The sequence below is a fragment of the Oreochromis niloticus genome, linkage group LG17 (genome assembly GCF_001858045.2).
Source record: "Oreochromis niloticus isolate F11D_XX linkage group LG17, O_niloticus_UMD_NMBU, whole genome shotgun sequence".
NCBI lineage: Eukaryota > Metazoa > Chordata > Actinopteri > Cichliformes > Cichlidae > Oreochromis > Oreochromis niloticus.
In genome coordinates, this window is record NC_031981.2 from 5277081 (window position 1) to 5296601 (window position 19521).

Sequence of the window (19521 nt, forward strand, 5' to 3'; positions counted from 1 at the left end):
CACACAGTCCTCCACAACCCCCAGATACTATCAGTTGCAAGTTTTCTAACATTTTCTTTTTCAAGCGATTCACAGATTTCTTCACCGCAGTTGTTTCAGACCCTTCTTATCCAAAGCCTTACCGCCACGGTGCAAATCTGCTATCTCATTGGTCCCTTGTGTTTTCAACTTTTGAGGGCACAAGATGTAATTTTGCATATTACGTGGCCTTTCTTTTATGCGAAATAAAAGGGAAAATAAAAGTCTGCTCTCGCTGTGGTTTGGGCTGATTAAACTTTTTCATTTTATAGAGCTGCGTCGTGCAGGAGAGCGTCTGTGTAACAGTTAAACAAATAAAGTGGGATTTGGGGAAGCTAAAGACGCACACAACAGCCAAGATGTGTACACACAGCATGTCCGTCTAATTAGTTTACTCCCTACAGAAGGAACCAAGCCTGTGTCTGAAGTAAATAAATCTTAACTCCTTTATACTTAGGTACAACTTCACTGCATGCCATTTTAAGATGAGATAAGATATGAGATACTTCAAGCCATATTTGGGCAATTATTTTACATTTTTTTATTCTGTTACAGCAGTTAAAGTAATATTTTAAAAAATATTCATCTGTCCTTCTGCCAGCAGAGCTGAATCAGTCTGCTAGAGAAAGTGGGCCAGAGGGTGGTCAGGATTATCCGTGATGGATAACAGTCGTTTCAGTGACCTCCTCTCCACCACAGCTTTAAAAGTGCACAGTTGGCAGCCAATCGCAGAGCAGAGCAGCCTTCCTAATCATTTTATCAGTCTGTCGGTGTCACCTGCTCAATGCTGCTCCCCACAGCAGACCCAGTCTGTGGCATTTGCCTAACTCATTTGGTTTTTTTCAGCTCTTTTTGTTTGCATCTGTTTGAGCGAATGATGAGTGAGAAGTCCTTCACTCTTAATTTGAAAGTTCAGTTGATGCCTTTCAGTCCTCTTTGTGTTTTCCTCACTATATCTGGGCAGGTTGCTATTCTGGCAGTTCCTCATATGATTCAGTGATCTCTCTCTCTTTCTATCTCTCTCTCTCCCGGGTCCGCAGTTGGCATCAGTAGCTCAGGGACACTCTAACCAGAACCTGCAGCAGGTGAAGAGTGGGTCATGTACAGCTATGCCAAGCCCACTGAGGCTACAGAGTGGAGCAGGGACTACTTTTGGCAGCTGCAGTCCAATATGGTGGAGTTGGAGTTAATCCACAGGATGAGAGACTCACTGGAGAGGCAGCTAATTAGATTGCTAAGTTATTTATTTGTCACAAAGTACTTGGCAGCCTTATAAACGCTTATAAACATAAAAAATTCATACATTCATCCCTGCTGCTTGGCAGGTACAGACAGTGGCAAATGCTGACTAGTCGGCAAGATCACGGTTATGAAAAATGAAACGCTACACTGTAAATACGCCAAGTACGCGTCAAACAAAAGATGAGCAAATTCCAAATAAAATGTCTGTTTTAGAAAAAACAAAGACCGCAAGATGCTAAAAGAATAAAATGAAAGGGGGAGGAGGAGAGGACAAAGAGAACGTGCGAGTGTAATTACTTTTTAAACCAAGCAAGGCAGAATTGGCCTCATCAGCAGAATCCGGGGAGCTTCTCACTAGTCACTGTACGACCTCTGACCTTCTACTGTCCGACAGCCACAGGCTACGGTCTGCTGTGGAGAGCAGACTAGCCTGCTCTGTGGCCTCCGTCCTAAACTTTAACCAGCAGTTGGAGGGAAGACAAGACTCATCAGTCAATCAGTGTCTATGAGACATGTCATCCTCAACCTCCCCGAGCCCTTCTAACAACCCTGCTCAGTGTGCTGAGCGCTGTGTGCCAGCCAGACGGCTAAAAAGTCACGAGTTTAAGCGCCTCACTTCTGGGTTTGGTTTTTTTCCCCTCTATCATTTTCGCTCTCCCACCCCACCACGATATCATCTCATGACAAACGACTCTTCCTTTCCACCACTCCCCCACCCCCACCACGCACCTCTTCCCCTTTGTGTTTGGTGAAGCCACTAATATTAGGCAGAGCAAGTTCATTAGTGTAATTTAACATTGTCTAAAGTTGTTCCACTCTCTCCCTCTCTGTTTGGCAGCTAGCTCAGATCTGCCACCATGATGCATTTGCCGTTAATGAGCTAGCCTTGTTTATGCTTTTACAGCAGCATGTGATAATTAAACTGCAGAGAGGAGTGTGAAATAATAGCTTTGTGTTTACTTTGCGCCTTTGCTCATGTGGTGGAGTGTGTGCATTTCTGTTAGACATGTACGTTAGCAGAGGAAGACATGTGCCAATCAAGTGCTGGAGACCAACAACGTATGTGGTATCTTGTCTATAAGGTTTTGCCAATTAAAGGTTAAAAGCTGAATTTGCGTGTGTGTATTTGCGTGCTTGTGCATGCCAGTCAGCCCTGATTAAGAGCCCAGAGTGTGAGGGAAAAGGATGGGATAGTTCCTTGCTAACTGTTTTTTTCCCTCATAGATTCCCTGACAGCTCTGTAATTACAGCTCTATTATGAAGTGTGTGTGTGTGTGTGTGTGTGTGTGTGTGTGTGTGTGTGTGTGTGTGTGTGTGTGTATCTAGGAGAATGAGTGTCATGGGTTTGATGACTGTGGAACAGCGAGTCGCTGAATATTGAGTGGTATTTTTAATCTTTTGTTATGTAAAGGCGCATTAAACAAGCATTTATCAAGAGCAGAGGAAGGAACAAAGGCAGCCATTCTCACTGTCACTCCCTCACACACGGCGAGCTTCTCTTACATTTTCTTTTTCTAACAGACGTTTCCGTGTCTCATCCATTTTTCCCTGTGAGCATCGGTGCCAACGTGCCGCGCCATGACACTGACACCGCAACCGCATATTGAGAACATGTTGAGATGCCAGATGCAACATATGGTCTGTTTTTTTGTTCGGTGGTTGGAGACATGAGCTGAACCAATTGTAGGAAGAAAAAACAAAACACAATTTTAAGGGTACGAGGAGTCTCCGAGTTGGCGCCTGTTGTTCAGCTGTTTGTCGGGGGGAACTGAGCAGCAGTGATGCCACAAGAGTTAAAATAATGGAGGAAATTAGAATCCAGCTTACCTAAAATAAATGTCTGGATCTTCATTACAGCAAGTTTCTGCTGCTTTGAGATTGCTTTATAGTACGTAGCCTGCTGTGCTCCTTCACAGAAATATGGCGTAAACCGCAACTACTACGATAGGTCCGTTTGGTAGCAGTGTACTGTGTAAGCACAGTTTATTGATTGGGGCAAGGATGATGCAATTCAGACACACCGGCACACAAGTTTAAATGCAAAAAACCCACAAAAACACAACTTTGCTCGCTACGGCGTGCGCTCTGTGGGGATTTAATACAGGAGTAAAAATCTTTTAAAGCCTTGGCCTCAGGGCAGCAACCAAAAAAGGAATAAAAAGCTAAGGTGTTGTCAGACGGTACCTATGTTTTCATGATTTTGCATCATGGCAAACTCGGTGCCTCTTTCACTGTATTTACCTGCATGCAGCCAGACTCTGCTCAAACAGGATTGGTCGGTGAAACTTGGCGGAATTGCAGATTACAGATGGAAACCTGAGCCAAGAGTTTTGCCTCCTGCCTACAGATAATGTATCTGCACATCTGTATGCACATAGAAATTATATTAACCCCACATGCACTCTAATTGTGCTAGATATCACTGCAGTCACCCCCCATGTGTATTACTTCACTTGGTGTGCTTTTTGGAATTATCATTCTATTTAAATCCATGTGAAAACAAAACACAAACACTGATTTGAATAGACTGTTTCACAAGCTTTGTCCATTTCTGTAATTTTCTGTCTCTGCAGTAAAATAAACACCACTGATGCAGAGAGGTCAGGCTGATGGTATAAAGCTTAACAGGAAGTTGAACCTCATCTTTAGAAATCCACTGAAATGAAAAATCTTTGAGGACAAAGTGTCTTTCGACAAGGTTAAGGTCACATTTGACATTTGCGTTATTCAGATTGACTTGGGTTAGAAGTCAGCATAATAAATTTTTAATCAGTTCCTGCTCAAAGCAGTTGTGTCAAAGAAATAATTACTACACGCCCTATACGTTACATACATCCATGCCTTGGCTCCTCACCTCCGGATGCCATTGACCTACTTTATATGCATTTCATTCCTCAGCGCAGCGGCCTGCAATTGCTTTAGAGGGTTGTTTAACAATACAATTATACTTCCATTTTTCATCCTGGTTTAGCTTTTCTGAGACAGTTTTGATAGCTCTGTAATTACATCTCTGTTATGAGGAAAAGGCTGTGCATGTGATAGTGACTGCAGCAGTAATTAACAGAGAAGGGAGTTCTGAAGGAATCTGTCTAGCTACATACTTGTTACTGTCACCTTTACCATAGCTAGAGTTTTTTTTCTTTGCCGCTCCGTGCAGCATCTCTGCTGTTTTACTTTTGTCTTTACACAGAAAACTGATGGAAAAAGTTCAAATAGTTTTTTTTTATTATTATTATTTTGTCAGAATCTGTGCACCGCCACATGCAGCAGTACGAGGTGGAGTACCTGCAGTTTGCCTTTCGCTGGATGAACAACCTCCTGATGAGAGAGTTGCCACTACGATGCACAATCAGACTGTGGGACACCTACCAGGTACAACCGCACGCACAACAAAGTTACTGTTATTCTGCTTTCTTTTTGTTTTCACTTTATTTGTATGTGTTTGGTTTGCAAGTTTTCAAAAACTTGATAATCTCTTACTGTTTTGATATCAATTACATCTCAGCCAGAGCAGTATGATGCAGCATTATATCGACATTCTTCTTTTAACATACAGATTTTCTCCAGGGTGTTCTTGATTATACAAGGCTGGTTGTACAGCTGCTTAGGCCCACCGCACAGTCTTGCATGTAAAAGTTTACACTTCAGTTTGACAGAAGGTTGTTATTTGTTCATGACATAGAAATGTTTAAAAGTGGGAATAATAAACATTCCTGAAGCATCCGGCAAAGAAATCTCCATGTGTGAGACAAAAGTTTTACCTGAGTTAACTTATGGCTTAATTTTTATTTATGTGTGAGTGCCAGAGTTAAAGCTCCTGTTGACCTTGACGTCAGACTGTGAGAGACAATCTTAATCTCCTTCAAACAAATCTTGACTTTTTCATCCTGATGTTTTTTTGTGACATTTACATTGAGCTTATAAGCCAGTTTGTAGAGTCAGAGACAAATTTTTAACCATGATCGGAATGGTTGAAAACCCACATAATACTTGCTTATGTGTGTATGTACATCTATATGTATTTCTAATCCACAGATGTAAATTAGCACAATGCACATTTATTGAAGACAGGCCTTAAAAAGTCTAAAATTGGCTTAAATTTACATAAGATTTGTAAAATTTTCACAATCACCAGACTATTGTTACTATATATGATGTTGCAGGAGTTATATGTGATCTCAATATTATAGCCATACTGTTTTTGAAGCATCCACAGTATGATTTAGAAGGCTGTAGAAGGAGAGCAGCCAGTAACGGTTAACCTCGACCCCACATACAGTGATTAAGGATTCAGCATATTGAATATAACTGTTTGGATATTTTATGTAAAAGAAAGAAAAAACAATGTTCGTTTGTTTGGTTTTTAAGTCGTACCATTTGCTTCTTTATAGATTTCACTACTGTTTTTAGGTTTTATATATGTGAAAAAAAATATTAAACCTACATTAGCTAATTTATTGGTAGCTGGTGTGGGTATGTATTTAAAAAAAAAGGGGGTGGGACTTCCCAACATGGGATCAAATTAAGAGGCTTGCAGTGCACAGATGGAAACCAAACCAAAGATCTTAAAGAAGAGCAAGGCTTTACGAGTCGGCCTTCAGTCGTTAGTCTGTGAAAATGGAAAGATGCAAGATCAACCTCGAGAATAACGATTATGAAATGTTTAAAAAGCAAACTGCACTTTAAGTCAAATAATCTTTCTACATTATATAAATACATGTAGAAAATGTTCTTAAACCCAAATAAATATGTACATTTGACCTTTACTATTATTTATGAACTGGTACCAGTGTACTTACATGGGCATAACACATTCTTTACTTTTTTTTTTTACCATTGCCATTTACATCCTGAATTTAATTTAAAATATCATTTTAAAGTCTTAAAATTAAATTGAACGTCTTCATACCTGTAGACTCCCTGAGAGAGTGTAATACTTGTTAGGTTACATGAGAAGTGTCGAGGGAAAAGGAATGAAAACCAAGTTTGAAATAAACTTCTCCCAATGACGGCTCTGTGCCAGGCCTTTACAAAAACACGTATACGCATCTTTGCTGCTGTCGTCTTGCAGTCGCAGCGTCTGACCTGTTGTTATTCCTGCTGCCTGTTCTCAGCGTCTTCACCATGACTCAGAGTTTCTGTCCTCTTCTTTTCCTTACGTATTGTTCTTATCTTCCGTCACAGCTGAAAATGCTGATGTTTCCCGTCACATAACCTTTAGCTCGTGTCATTTGTGTTTGCTTCGCTCAAAAGACTGCAAGTCTTGCGAGTCTAAATCAGACATTTTTCATAAATCTGAAGTATTTTGCTGTGTGAAATGTAGAATGTAGCAAAGTGAATGAAGTTCACTTCTAAGGTTTGTGACTGAGCCAAAATATGAACTTGATCAACTAACAATTTCACTTAAAAGGGCAATGTGGAAAACGAGAAGTACGTAGAAAGGAGAGAGAAAGCAAATTTAGAAGGGAAGGTGAAAGAGTAAAGTCTACAGAAAGATTCAGATTGACTGCAGTAAAAATAGAAGCGTACAAGAACAGAATTATTAGGGAACTAAGACAGAAAAGTTAAACATGGGCATGTTGCAGCTGAAGTACATAGTTCACTGCCAACAAGCCATAGCTCAAATAGTAAACAAATATGGTCAAAATCTGTATGAGCTCTGACTTTGGGGAGTATAACATAGATCGCAGCTGGCACACAAAAGAGCCATGGCAGAAACATGTTTGTGCTGTGCTTGAATTAAAGCACCTTCAGGGTATTTGAGTTCCACAGTGAATCAGATTTGTCCTTTCCATAAAAAAGTCTGTGTTGTTGTTTATCAAATCTTCTCCAATGAATGTCTAGTTATATATTTTAATCACTTATGCCAAACGTCTCACAGTTTACTGTGTGAAAGAGGAATATAGGAGATGTAATAGCTAATGAGTTCTAGAAGTCTAAATGATAACGTAGTAGAGAAACACAATAAACTAAGCAATCCAAGGAAGGGGAGAACCGGAGGAGCTACAGATTAACAAAGGAAAAGACACAGAGCAAAGGGAGAGATATTTCTTTACATGACTGCAGTTTGGCAGTATTCCTCATGTGGAAAAAGCAGCATTTCAATACAAAGCTGACATGTCGCATTTTAGCATTGAATCGAAAATAATCCCTGATTCTTAGCACTGTCATGAAGGGTCAGTGTCATTGGGCTTAAGCATCTCATTATACTCATTGGTCTGTTGGGGAACCCAAACCAATCACTATCTGTATTTAGCTGAAGAATGTTTTTGGAAATTCAGTATTTCAGATTACTTGAGGGACCTGAAGATTTATGTAATTCCTCCAAAATTATCTTCATAGAGAGGTATGTTTGTGTGTCGTCCACATAGAAGTGGAAGGCAACATAATGCTTGCGGGGAAATGAAACCTACAGGGAACAATGGAACTGTCCAGTGCAGAACAACAGCAGTCATTACCTGCTGCAACCCAAAACTGTGTAATTGGAGACTAAAGACGGGCAGCCGAACGGTATCAAAGACTCCAGTCTCAGCCTGTCAATAGGGAAGCAAGAGGTAGGAAAGGTGGGGGCCGGCAGCTTAGCAGCAATCAAATTTCAAAATAAGGTTGACCATCATTAAATCGATTGCGGATGGCAGTGTCTTCTCATGAAGCTAAATAAATAAAAATACAACATGCTGAAATGAGCCACAGAATATACTTGGACATAAAATCTTGGTGGAATCTGTGTGTAGGAAATGCTGTCTGTGCTCTGGACTATTCTAATTAACTATCTGAAAAATAACAAACTAAAGACCATCTTTTTCGAGATATAGGAGCAGACCCAGCTCTACTATATTAAGCTCTGTATTATGTAATGTCTGCATGGTGTCCATAGTAACAAGCAGTTACTTTTTATCATGTATCTCCAGTTAAGCGCTGAGTGACTGTTTTAGAGAACAGAAAATACTGTTGTCTTCTCTCTATAATCCACTCAGAGAATGGATTATAGAAAAAAAAAAAAAAGCACAAAACCCAGGAAGTTTAGGGAGACATTGTGTGGTGCAACTAGAACCCCTTAAAAAAAACAAAAACCAAAAAACCAGGGTGAAATTATATTTTTAGTTTATACCTCAGACAGTTAGCAATAGGTCTGGCATACACATCAGAATTAAATATCAGCTGTGTGTAGCAGTCTACCAACACCTGTGGCAGACTATACAACAGTGTTAAAATAAAGCCAAAACCCGCATGCAGGATAGAAAAATACAAGTGTTTACAAAAGGAACAAATCGGGAGTTTCATAGTTAAAACAATGCTAAGTAGAAGGCACAACCATATGTTGTAATAAAATTCAAATAATTTTTGCGAAATAGAAGATTGAAATATAGAAACTCTTAAGTGACCCTCTGACCTTGAAACAAAAGAGGACCGTAAAAGAATAAGAATCCCTCCCCATTGAGTCAATAGCTTGTAGAACCACCTTTAGCAGAAATAACTTGAGTTGTTTTCTTGTGGAGGGATTTTGACTCCCTCTGCTTTACAACATTGCTTTAGTTCGTTGTTTGCCGGCATTCGTCTATACACAGCTCTCTTAAAGTCCTGCCACAGCATTTCACTCAGGTTGTGGTCTGGACTTTGACTCAACCATTGCAACACTTTGATTCTTTGCTTTTTCAGTCATTCTGTTGTAGAATTGCTGCTGTGCTTGGGATCATTGTCCTGTTGCATGACCCCATTTCAGCCAAGCTTTAGCTGTCGGACAGATGGCCTCACATTTGGCTTCTTGAATATTTTGGTGTACATGGTCAGCTCCCTGAGGGGAAGGTGCCCAGGTCCTGTGGCAGCACAAAAATGTTCGTGATGATATTGTGTGTTTGGTTTTTGCCAATCATGGAACTGTGCATTATGGTCATCTCCACTTTGGTTTTGACTGCCCAAAGGACATTATTCCACAAGTCTGATGGTCTGATTGATGAGTCTGCATTGCTAAGGCGTCTAGCAGATTCACTCCAAGGAATCTGTTAACGTCAGGGTTAAGGTCTATTAAGATTGCGGTATTTTGTTAACACACACCTAAAAGTTCCTAACCAGCAAATTACCGAATCTGCTGCTTTTCTAGAGGTGCTCACCCGTGACGATTATAATTGTGGGTTCATTTGATGAGCAGTACCTGGCTTCTACTTACCCTATTAATTCTTATGGAAGCAATGAGAATGTACTTTGTGTTTCGCAGGAATGCATAGACTGTAGCTCAGGAGGTAGAGCAGGTCATCTGCTGATTGGAAGGTTGATGGTTTGATCCCTGGCTTCCTCTAGTCTGCATCCCAAGTATCCTTGGGCAAGTTGCTCAGCAATGCATCCATCAGTAAGCACTTAAAAGCATAGAAGATGGCGAATGGGTGAATCTAGCTTGTTGTATAGAGCGCTTTGAGTACTCCGGGAGAGTAGAAAAGCACTATATAAGTCCATTTACCATAGAGTGCTATGAAATATTTCTTTTTCATATGACTGCATGTGTTCGGTCCACCTCAAGTCGAGCAGTGAATGATTAAACAGTGTTGTTGCTTTGTCGTGACTTGACAGCAACGCTGGTACACATTGTACTTGTAATGCATCCTCTAAATATTTGATGTTTTACAATGTCGTTTGGACGGCACCCTCGACACACACTGCACTCTACCTTTTGATGCAGCACACAAACTCACATTCACCTCGTCTTGGCAGGCTCGGTCACAGTCCCTCACCTCCAGTCCTGACCTGGTAGGGGAATTAGGCCATTTCCACTCATGAAACTTTCAGAGGAGCTGACAGCAAAGCACAGAGCTCTTCTTATCTGTTCTACTCTGCTAGTCTCTGTTGTCCTTTTTAAAACTTTTTCATCGCATTGCTTTTCTTTCACGCTCTCCTTTATGCCCTTTCTTATTGTCATCTCTCTTCTCATCTCCCAGTTTACTCTTCTATCCCGTTTCCTCCTCTTGCTCTTCTCCATCACACTTGCCCTCAAACTATTTTTTGGTGTGTTTACCTTTGCATGTTGTTTTGACCTTTTCCTGTTTGCTTAACAGACAGCTTATAGTTTAGTGGCTGTATAAACCCCTTCACAGCACAACCACATGCATTATTTAGTAATGTCTAGAAGATTGTTTTGTAAAAAGGCTCCTTAATTCATGTTCTTGACTTACTTCAAAAAAACTAGTGTGTTTGGGTTTCTCCCAGATGCTGATATTAAGCAGAAAGACCTTACCCTTTGCCACTGAGGCTCAGTATATGTGTGTATGCGTGCCTGTGTGGGTGTCTTCCAGGGGAGATTTTAACCTGAGTGTTGTAATGTCTCTGTTGTGGTCTTCTCTCTGCGGTGTGGCCATCTGTTCAGTAGTGTGATCCAACACAACACAGCACTTCCTCTTTCTTTCGCTGCGACTCCTGTCATCTCTCTGTCTGCAGACTCTTCTCAGCATTCGTTTGTTCTCTTCTCTTCTTCTTTTTGTCTATTTTGCCCTCAGCCTGCTTTTCCTCTTTTTCTCTCCAAGACTTGTTTTTTTCCCCTCATTTGTCTCTATTGATCTTTGAAAGAGGGAGAAAGGCAGAAACCAAGAGAAGGACACAAGATATAGAGCGAAACACACTCACATGCACAGACTCCTCTTCCCTTGGCCGAAAGACGGGCAAACAGACAGACAGACAGGGACCAAATTATCCCTGTTGCGTGGAGCATGAAATTAGCAAGTAGCTCAGTGTGGCAGCATTAGCATGGCTGTTAAAGGGATACCGTGACATTTTAGGTTTCTGAAACATGGTGCTTTTTCCATATGAATGGTTGAATTTACCAAGCAGGGAGCTGTTTACCTATGTTTAAAACCACTGGGTAAGATCTAACCAATTGTATGGATTGCTAGTGGGAAAAAAATGTGGTAATTTACTGCAACATAGGTCAGAACATTAGCTTAGATTAAGGTTAAAAGCACAGCCCAAATTAGTCAAATGGACACAGGAGCAGTCGGCTTCTTCACAGACGTTGAATTCTTGTTGCTTTGATCTCCTTATTAATACAGCTTTTACATTCATTAGCGGTCGAAGGAACTAAGTAGCCGACTATTATTGAAGTAGTGAGGCACAGTTTGTAATTTTGTGCTGCTTTATATTTTCACTTCACTACATTTCATGAAAAGTTTACTTTTTTTAAGAGCTAAAGTGATTGATTGATAAATAACACAACAGAAAATATATAAAAAAAAGATAAACTAGGAGATTTGGATAGATGTACTTCATCACTTTCTGATAATTTTGAGGAAATTAAATTTCATTTAATTGACAGCAACTAGCAGAGTAAACAATGCTAAAAAAAATTCAGAATTGCAGCCCGGTACTTTTTTTATTCCACTGATAAGTTTATTCATTATGTAATCCATCAGTTACACACACAGACATAATTTTTTAGATGATGTCAGACAAACATAATCAAAAAGTGGATGTCTGTCTCACTTCAGTCCTTCCATTTGTCAATGCCAGCCAATCAGAAGAAAGTTAGCTGAAGAGGTGAAGAGCTGAAACTGTATAATTAGCTTAACTTTTAGTTTTCACGTTTTAACATTTGCCTGCAAAGCACTTTGGTTTTTTGATTATTTTGAGCTGTGGATCATCCAAGGCTACTCTAGTAAAAACTGAAAATACAAATGTGCAGCTGTGAGTGACCTGAATAAGCCACTTTAAGCTTTAAACCGGTGTTTTCCAACCTATGACGCTCGTGATGTTGCATTAAGACCTGCTGAACTAATCAGCTGTTAGCAGTTTTATCAATCAGGTATTTGTTAACTACTTCATACAAAAAAAGAAAATGGATCAAATGCAGAACTTAAATCTGCACAGTGATAGAAATCCCACTCGATTGACTTAAAATGCTGCTGAAATGTTCATTCACTTATATTCATATACAATCATTTATATAAACTATAAGGATTTTTCTTTTTTTTACTTCAAAAGACATTTTTCAAATAAAGCGATGTTTTTGTAGTTATATTTTTACATTGTTGTATCTGAAGTAAAGAATTGAAACTTCTTCTACTAACTTTTCCAAAGTTTTCTCTTTGTGGATGTAAATAAAAGCTGCCACTTAAGTAAGGGGGATGATCCCTGAGGAAGTGTCCCTTCTCGCTTCGGCTGCCTGCCTGTGTCCTCTCCATAGTGATTGTTGGCCCTGCGATCACTCCAAACAATCAGACGGGCCTCTGTAGACAGGACCCTGGTCACTCTTTGTGTGTTTTCTCTCTGCCACATTCTCACTGTCATGAGGATAAATATTTCTCTCCTTTTTAAAAAAAAAAGTTTTGCTCTCCCTCACCCCATCTCGACATCAAAGCAGCATTTTAAGTGTCACACTGGTAGCATTTACCACAAACTTCAATGTATGGTTTATCACCTATGTTCTCTAAAACCTAACCATGCGTTATTGACACCCATGCTAGCTTTGAATGCAATCATTTTCTTTTAAAGTCAGCCTGCTCACAAACACAAAATGAGAGTGAACAGAAACAGCAGGGTCCCAAAATGAATTAAATCCGTGGCAAAGTGGGAATTCAGATTTTATCATTTTTGCCTCCTTTTCCCCCTTTGATTAGCTCTGGTGCTTTGTAATTTTAAATGTTGCCTAGAGCAGGGTAACGCATTAGAGGAGCAAGCACAAAAACACTACGCTGAACTTGACTGGAATTATATTCAAAGCCGTTTCCCTGAAAAACTCTCACTTTCTCTTTAAAAGGATTGCATCATGAGTTGACACTTGTCGTCAGTTTTTATTTTTTATTTTTTGTGAGATCCTCCGTCCTAATTTACAATTCAAAATATCCCTTCCTTGATGTTCGGTGTTTAAATTCATCGTGCACAACATCAAATCGAGCCACGAGTGCGCAATTCCACACAGGAATACTTGTACAGCTTGTAGCAGTTAATGCCAACTTTTGCCAATCACTAATGTAGCGATGTTCCTACACAAAGGATAGGAAGGGAGCTTGATCATATTCAGTCTGTGTAATTGTTACATCACTTTGAATCTGCTCCATTACCGTCTTCCATCACCATCGCCTTTTCACCTTGTCTAGAGACAACTCGTCAGAGTATCGAGTTTGTCCCACGTCAGGCCGGTTTGTCTTGGAGCGATGAGACTAGTCAGACAGCCAGCGCAGCAGTTTAGAGAAGCTATGACATTGCGCTACTCCTCACTCTGCATTCCTCATTCCCTCTCTTTTCTCCTCCGTTCACCCTTAGCCTCCTACCCTTTCTGTCTCTGGTGACCCCCCCTCCCTTTTACTCCTCCTGTTCTCCCAATCGACTGCACTCAGCATACCCCTATCACCCCGAGTCCTTCGCCCCCCTGTTTTCTCCCTACTTTGATCAGCGGCGCTTGTCAGTCAGAGTCTCGCGTGTCTCAGCCAATATGGCTGCCCTGACACGAGGAGGGTGGAGGACCAGGCATAACAATGGAGGAGGAGAAGAGGTAGAGACAAGTTTGACGGAGTCACCTTGACTCCTACGACAAACTTTGTTTTGCAAATCATAATGACGAGAAAGCCTCGAGCAGCAGCAGCAGCAGCAGATTACATAGCTGTGGATGGGGCAGCAAGAAAGGGCAGTGTGCCGATGAAATAAACGGATGGTGGTAAAGGAGAGGAATCAAAATACCATTTACAGATATTTGAGTTACCACAATCTATCAATATATACAGCTAAAAACTAAATCAATATAAAATAACTAAGACATTTCTCTGCATTCAGAACTGATTTAGATGGGAAATTGATGCTATTATGTCTGTGCCTCAACTGGAACTAGAACCAGGAGTTCTTGTCATTAAAATTAAGATCAATTGTTTAGATGGGTGGAACTTGTATTATGATGTAACATTTAAACACTTTAGAAACTAATGATCGCATACATATCCTGGCTCTTTAAGGGGCTACATCTATTTTTTATTTAGCTGAACTCTTTATCTCACCCCAACCGGTCGCTGCAGATGGCTCCGCCCCTCCCTGAGCCTGGTTCTGCCGGAGGTTTCTTCCTGTTAAAAGGGAGTTTTTCCTTCCCACTGTCGCCAAAGTGCTTGCTCATAGGGGGTCATATGATTGTTGTTTTTTTTCTCTGTATGTATTATTGTAGGATCTACTGTGCAATATAAAGTGCCTTGAGGCGACTGCTGTTGTGATTTGGCGCTGTATAAATAAAATTGAATTGAATTGAATTGAATCAGTCATTTAACCAGAATATGTGTAACATAGTAGCTCATTCGGCTGCTAGTCCATCACAATTTACAGGTTCGTAATGTGTGAAGTGAGGTTTTACAGTGATATATCTTTGTATCTGTCCTCTTTTGAAAGCACGGTATGTATATGTGGGGCTAGAAGCTTTCACAACGGCCTGTTCCTACAGGTGGGTGGATCGATCAATACTGTGTTTATATCCCTTAAGTTGAGTATGTAGCCCACTGAATTTTTCAAAAAGAAATATTTTTTTTGAAAATAGAAATGAGCAATGTCTGAATGTTTTTGTGTTGACTGTCACATCCATTTTATTTATAGCCTTGAGCACACATTACACGAAATACATGAATAATACACGAAAAGCTGAAAAGTCTGTTTTGTTGTGTTAACTAATTGTTGTGAAAGGTAAATTTAGTGGTCATTAGAATGTGTTTAGCTTGCACATTTCATCTCATAAATCATGACACACTGATCTCCTCCACATAAGCTGTTTAAAAGTATCAGTATCGGCAATACTGGCCCTAAATTTACTTGGTATTGGATCGATACCAAACTATCACACACTCCTACCTGTGACCTTAATGTGAGGAGTTCACGGGCCATCTGTAAATTGTAGCTATGGACAAGGAACCACAGTTCCTCTCAGCCGGAGTTGTGTGAAGCAGAGAAAAGCACTAAATCCTCACCTATCAGAAGCTCCATCAAGCAAATATTTGAAATTTAAATGACTCATGTGATGAACCAATTATCAGACTTGACTGTTCATTTTCTGTCAGTCAGCTAATCCACAGATCCTTTCAGAGCTAATAAACTTAAAACAGTTTTAATCATTACATAGAAATGCTTCACAGGGCAGCCTGTCAGTCATGCACAGACCAAATTATGAAAGGTATAACAGTTTTAAATCATATTTATAGCAAACAACTATTAAACATGCACATTTTATGCATTACTTCACAGGAACATCAGAATAATTCTGGACTACAGATGCAGTGGCATTTAATAATTTCAACTTCTGTGCCTTAAACGCATTAAAGTGAAGAAGAACACGAGTCATATACCACCAATAACTATGCAGTCGGTGGAGGCAATAGATTTCACGTTAATGCTGGATTGCTCGTGGAAATGATAGATGACAAATTTTATATTAAATGTCAAGAAAAATCACTCTCTAATTTATGAAATAGTCTTCACAGTGGGATTACAGAGAAAGAGGGAGAAAAGTGAGTAGCAGACATTTGTTGAACGAGACTGAAGGAGGTGACAGATTGTAAGAACGGAGTGGCGACAGAGAGGGAGTGACGGGGGGCAGAGTGAGAAATAGAGTGGAATTCAGAGTTTCACGAGCCCGCTGGTGCCCTCAACCATGAACTCTCTCTCTCTCACACACACACAAACAAACTCATAGAAGAAAGGAAATTAAAACTTGGTGAGTCTTTGGAGAGTGATAAACATTGTGCTCCCATATGCCACTCATATACTCACTCGTCTCTTTGTGTGCGCGCTCGCATGTTTGTTTGCTTGCTTCAGTTGTTTGCTTCGAGCTGCAGTGCTCGACCAACGAGCCACTCACCTGCCAGTTTACAACTCACATCACGCCATGCTTCGCTGTTCACAGGCACCCCTCTTTTTGTCTCACCACTCCCTGCACTCTCCATTATTCACTTTTTCGTTGTTTCTCACGCACACAAACAAACGCGCGTGCACGCAGACGCTGTTAATTGCACAATTGTAAAAACTGGTTTAACTAAGTGGGAGGCAAAGCGAGAAGGAAACCAAGCGACAGGATATGTACGCAGAGGCGTGGGGAGAATCAATCTGTCTGCAAAAACCTAACAATGTTGTGGGGGAAAAAAGACAGAGCGAGAAGACAATTTCTGTTTTTTTTCTAACACCAAATCTCTGTTCGTTTCTGTATATCCATTATTAATCTGTTTGTTCCTTCCTTCTTGGAGGGAAATTCAATTATCACAGAGGAAAGGCAGTTTCTGATAATTCCTGCAGAGTTATGGCTCACTGTTATCCACTGCATAAATGAGCATGGTGATTAAAGATCAGCTCGAACAGTTGATTACAATACCTGGCGACGCTGAAATATGGAACATGGCACTGTCGGTGTTATTTAAGTGCATTAAGTTAACTGGCCAGTGTTTCTCCCTGATTGACTGTTTTGTGGGGCGGGTGATCTCCACTGCGCCGACCTCTGAACCACTCTCTGTACTGTGTATGAGAGAATAATGGACAGTTTGTCAGTAAATGCACTTCCTCTTCTGCCTTTGAAATGAAGTTAGGGTCTGAAACTCGTGTGCTGCTGAGTTATAGCCGCTGTTATACGGCCGAGGAAGCACTGCTGATGATACATTGCTGAGTTATTGGAACATACAGTGCCTTATGTACAGCCTTTGGCATTTTACTAATCCACCTGTGCCAAAGAGACTGCAAACTTTAATATCAAATTATAGGACGTGTGTGTTTCATTATTTTGAGCACTATAGTGCTCCATTTGTTTTTTGTTTTTTCTAGTAGTGGACACATCAAGGCGCACACTTAAGAATACTCATTAATTTATGGGATTATTAGGAGTGTTTTTCCTGCTCTATTCTTGCCTTTCCTGTGCGCTGACCACTCATGTTCCCACATTTCTGAGCCAGGAAAAGCCTGCTAGTTAACATAGAAATTCATGGATGCAATTCCATACTAAATTTGCATTGGTTAATCAGGCTTGTCAATAAACTTGTCAGTTTGTTATCCTGTTTATGCCGTGGCCACTTGGTAGCAAAATGTCCAGTTTTGATCTCTATTTCAGCTGCAAGAAGTTGAATTTAAACAGGAAAACAGGAAGAGCTTTGCAAGACTCAGCTACGAGATTTTATTTTCCTGAATTTCTGACAACTTACAAAAAAAAAATGGAGAGAGAAATTTCACGTATTGCTGTCAATCTCAAGAGCAGGAAAAAAAGCAATGCTTTTTTTTTTTTTTTTGCTACAAAATATGATTAAAAGTGTCTGTCCAGGGGAGATAAGGTTACATAGCCCTGCCGCACTTGCATACAGACTGCCTCTCGCTCACTCAGTCACTCCTATACTGTTTACATCTCTCTCTTTTCTCTGCACTTTTGGTTGTCTTTTCTTGCCGTCCGTCAGACTGAAGCTGGGTCCTCTTACACAGCTCTTCTCTTCCTGCCTTTGGTTGATTTTTGACTTCCAGATTCATGCAAATGTTTGGTTGTCACTCCAAGCTATTTATACAGGAATTTTTATTTCTTCCCCAGCTGTTGTCACAAATAAGCCTTGCTCCGAGCTTTATTTGAGACTCAGTCTGGCTGTCTTTATTACCGGCACATTTGTTTGGAACAGCAAAACTTTAGGTGTCCAGTTAAACCTTGTTGTACCCTAAAATAACACATGTTGTAACCTAACTCGTCAAAATGCCTCCAGAAAAGTCCTCATACCAGGATGTACTTTGAATATTGTCTTCCTTCTTTAAGGGACCGTATACTCTGAAGTCACTTGCATTCAAAAGGCCTTGGTAATTATCCTCTCTGTGATGGTGCTCTGGAGAAAAATGAATAGAACAGGGAACATCTTATCCTTTGTCTTACTCCCTTTTTAATTCCCCCTGCTCATTGCAGAGTCATAAAAAAAAAAGTAAGCCACCATACATAACGAGCAGCTGAAATAAAAAGCTGTGCAGAGGAAAAGGGGATTTGTATCTTTCTTTGTCACCCTGCAAATGTAAATTTCTGGATTTTGACAGGAAAAAAATGTTTTATATTCTGCCTTTTTTCCCCGTCTGTCTCCTTTTTCGTATGCGTGGCTAAATACATCATGCAAAACTGTTTCCAAATCTTCCCTAAAATGAAATTGTGATGAAAGACTGGAGTGTTTGAGCTTCTCCGAGATGCTTTGCTCGCGCTCTTAAGCTTCCGTTTGAACAATATAACATATCTGTGATGGAGGTGTCGTTTGTTTTCATGCTGCGAAATGTTAAACTTGTGCTAAATCAACATCATATGTTTTTTTTATCTCACTCACCAGGCTGAACCAGAGGGCTTCTCCCATTTTCACCTGTATGTGTGTGCGGCCTTCCTGGTGAGGTGGAGGAAAGAGATTCTGGAGGAGAGGGATTTTCAGGTAACGAACACAGAAGACACAGAAGGCGATGGTGTTGATATTGACATTTGTTTACATAATATGAATATTTATAAATGGCATACTTTGGTTATGGGGGTTGGAGGTGGATGTAAAATTGGGTTTCTATGAGAAAATTTGATTTTAAATCATAAACTGTCCACAGTAGTGCTTATACAGCACTGTGCAAATGTCTTTTGCTTGCCTTGGAACAATGGATATTTATTAAAACATGTACAAGCATATGTGGAAATATAGAATATATTTCTTAAGGATGTGACTTTCAGATACTGTTCATCATGTGATTAGATCCATTTTAGTTGAGCCCTTGGCGGCTTCAGAAGTTGGTTTTTGCAGCTGATGTGGTTCTGTAGGCTTTATCAGGTGGTGGGCTCGAGCTTGCACTGGAGCAGTCCTCCAAGTTTGACACCATAGTCCAGAGCTGGAAAAGGCCGGAGTGCCCACTGCAGGTCAGGGACAAGTTACTGCCCCAAATGTTTTGGGAGTTTGGAGAGCGCAGTGGGAGATTGACAGATGAACTGCGGCGATGGCTTCAGTGATGTAGACACTGGACCAGTCTGTCGTGGTGACAAGAGAACTGAGTATAAAAGCAAAGCTGTTCATTTACTGGTCAACAGTGAGCGAAAGGACGAAATTGCAGATATGATCTACACACTGCACACACTGCACACCATGTTGAGGTGCCTCAAGTGTTTTGGGAGTCACCTTGTCAGTGCAAAATAACTTTATTATTCCTGTTAGACCGTGTTAACTGAAACTGGAATAAATTATGGGTTTGTTAGACAGGCTGCTAGTTACAAAGCACCTAAAGACACATTTTAAAACAGGCTTTTTGCTAAATTTACTATTATATGTGTTTGAATGATTCATAGGTTAGTGT

The 19521-nt window shown here is 40.3% G+C and overlaps 1 protein-coding gene across 2 annotated transcripts in view; it reads left to right on the plus strand.

Moving 5' to 3' along the window:
• The window catches only part of tbc1d22a (TBC1 domain family, member 22a), a 156802-nt gene that overhangs the window by 114155 nt on the left and 23126 nt on the right, over positions 1 to 19521 (plus strand). For both annotated transcript variants that reach the window (XM_005451751.3, XM_005451749.4), the window contains exons 12-13: positions 4505 to 4632; positions 18528 to 18623. In XM_005451751.3, coding sequence (XP_005451808.1) covers positions 4505 to 4632; positions 18528 to 18623 — 224 coding nt within the window. The remainder of the gene's footprint in view (positions 1 to 4504; positions 4633 to 18527; positions 18624 to 19521) is intronic.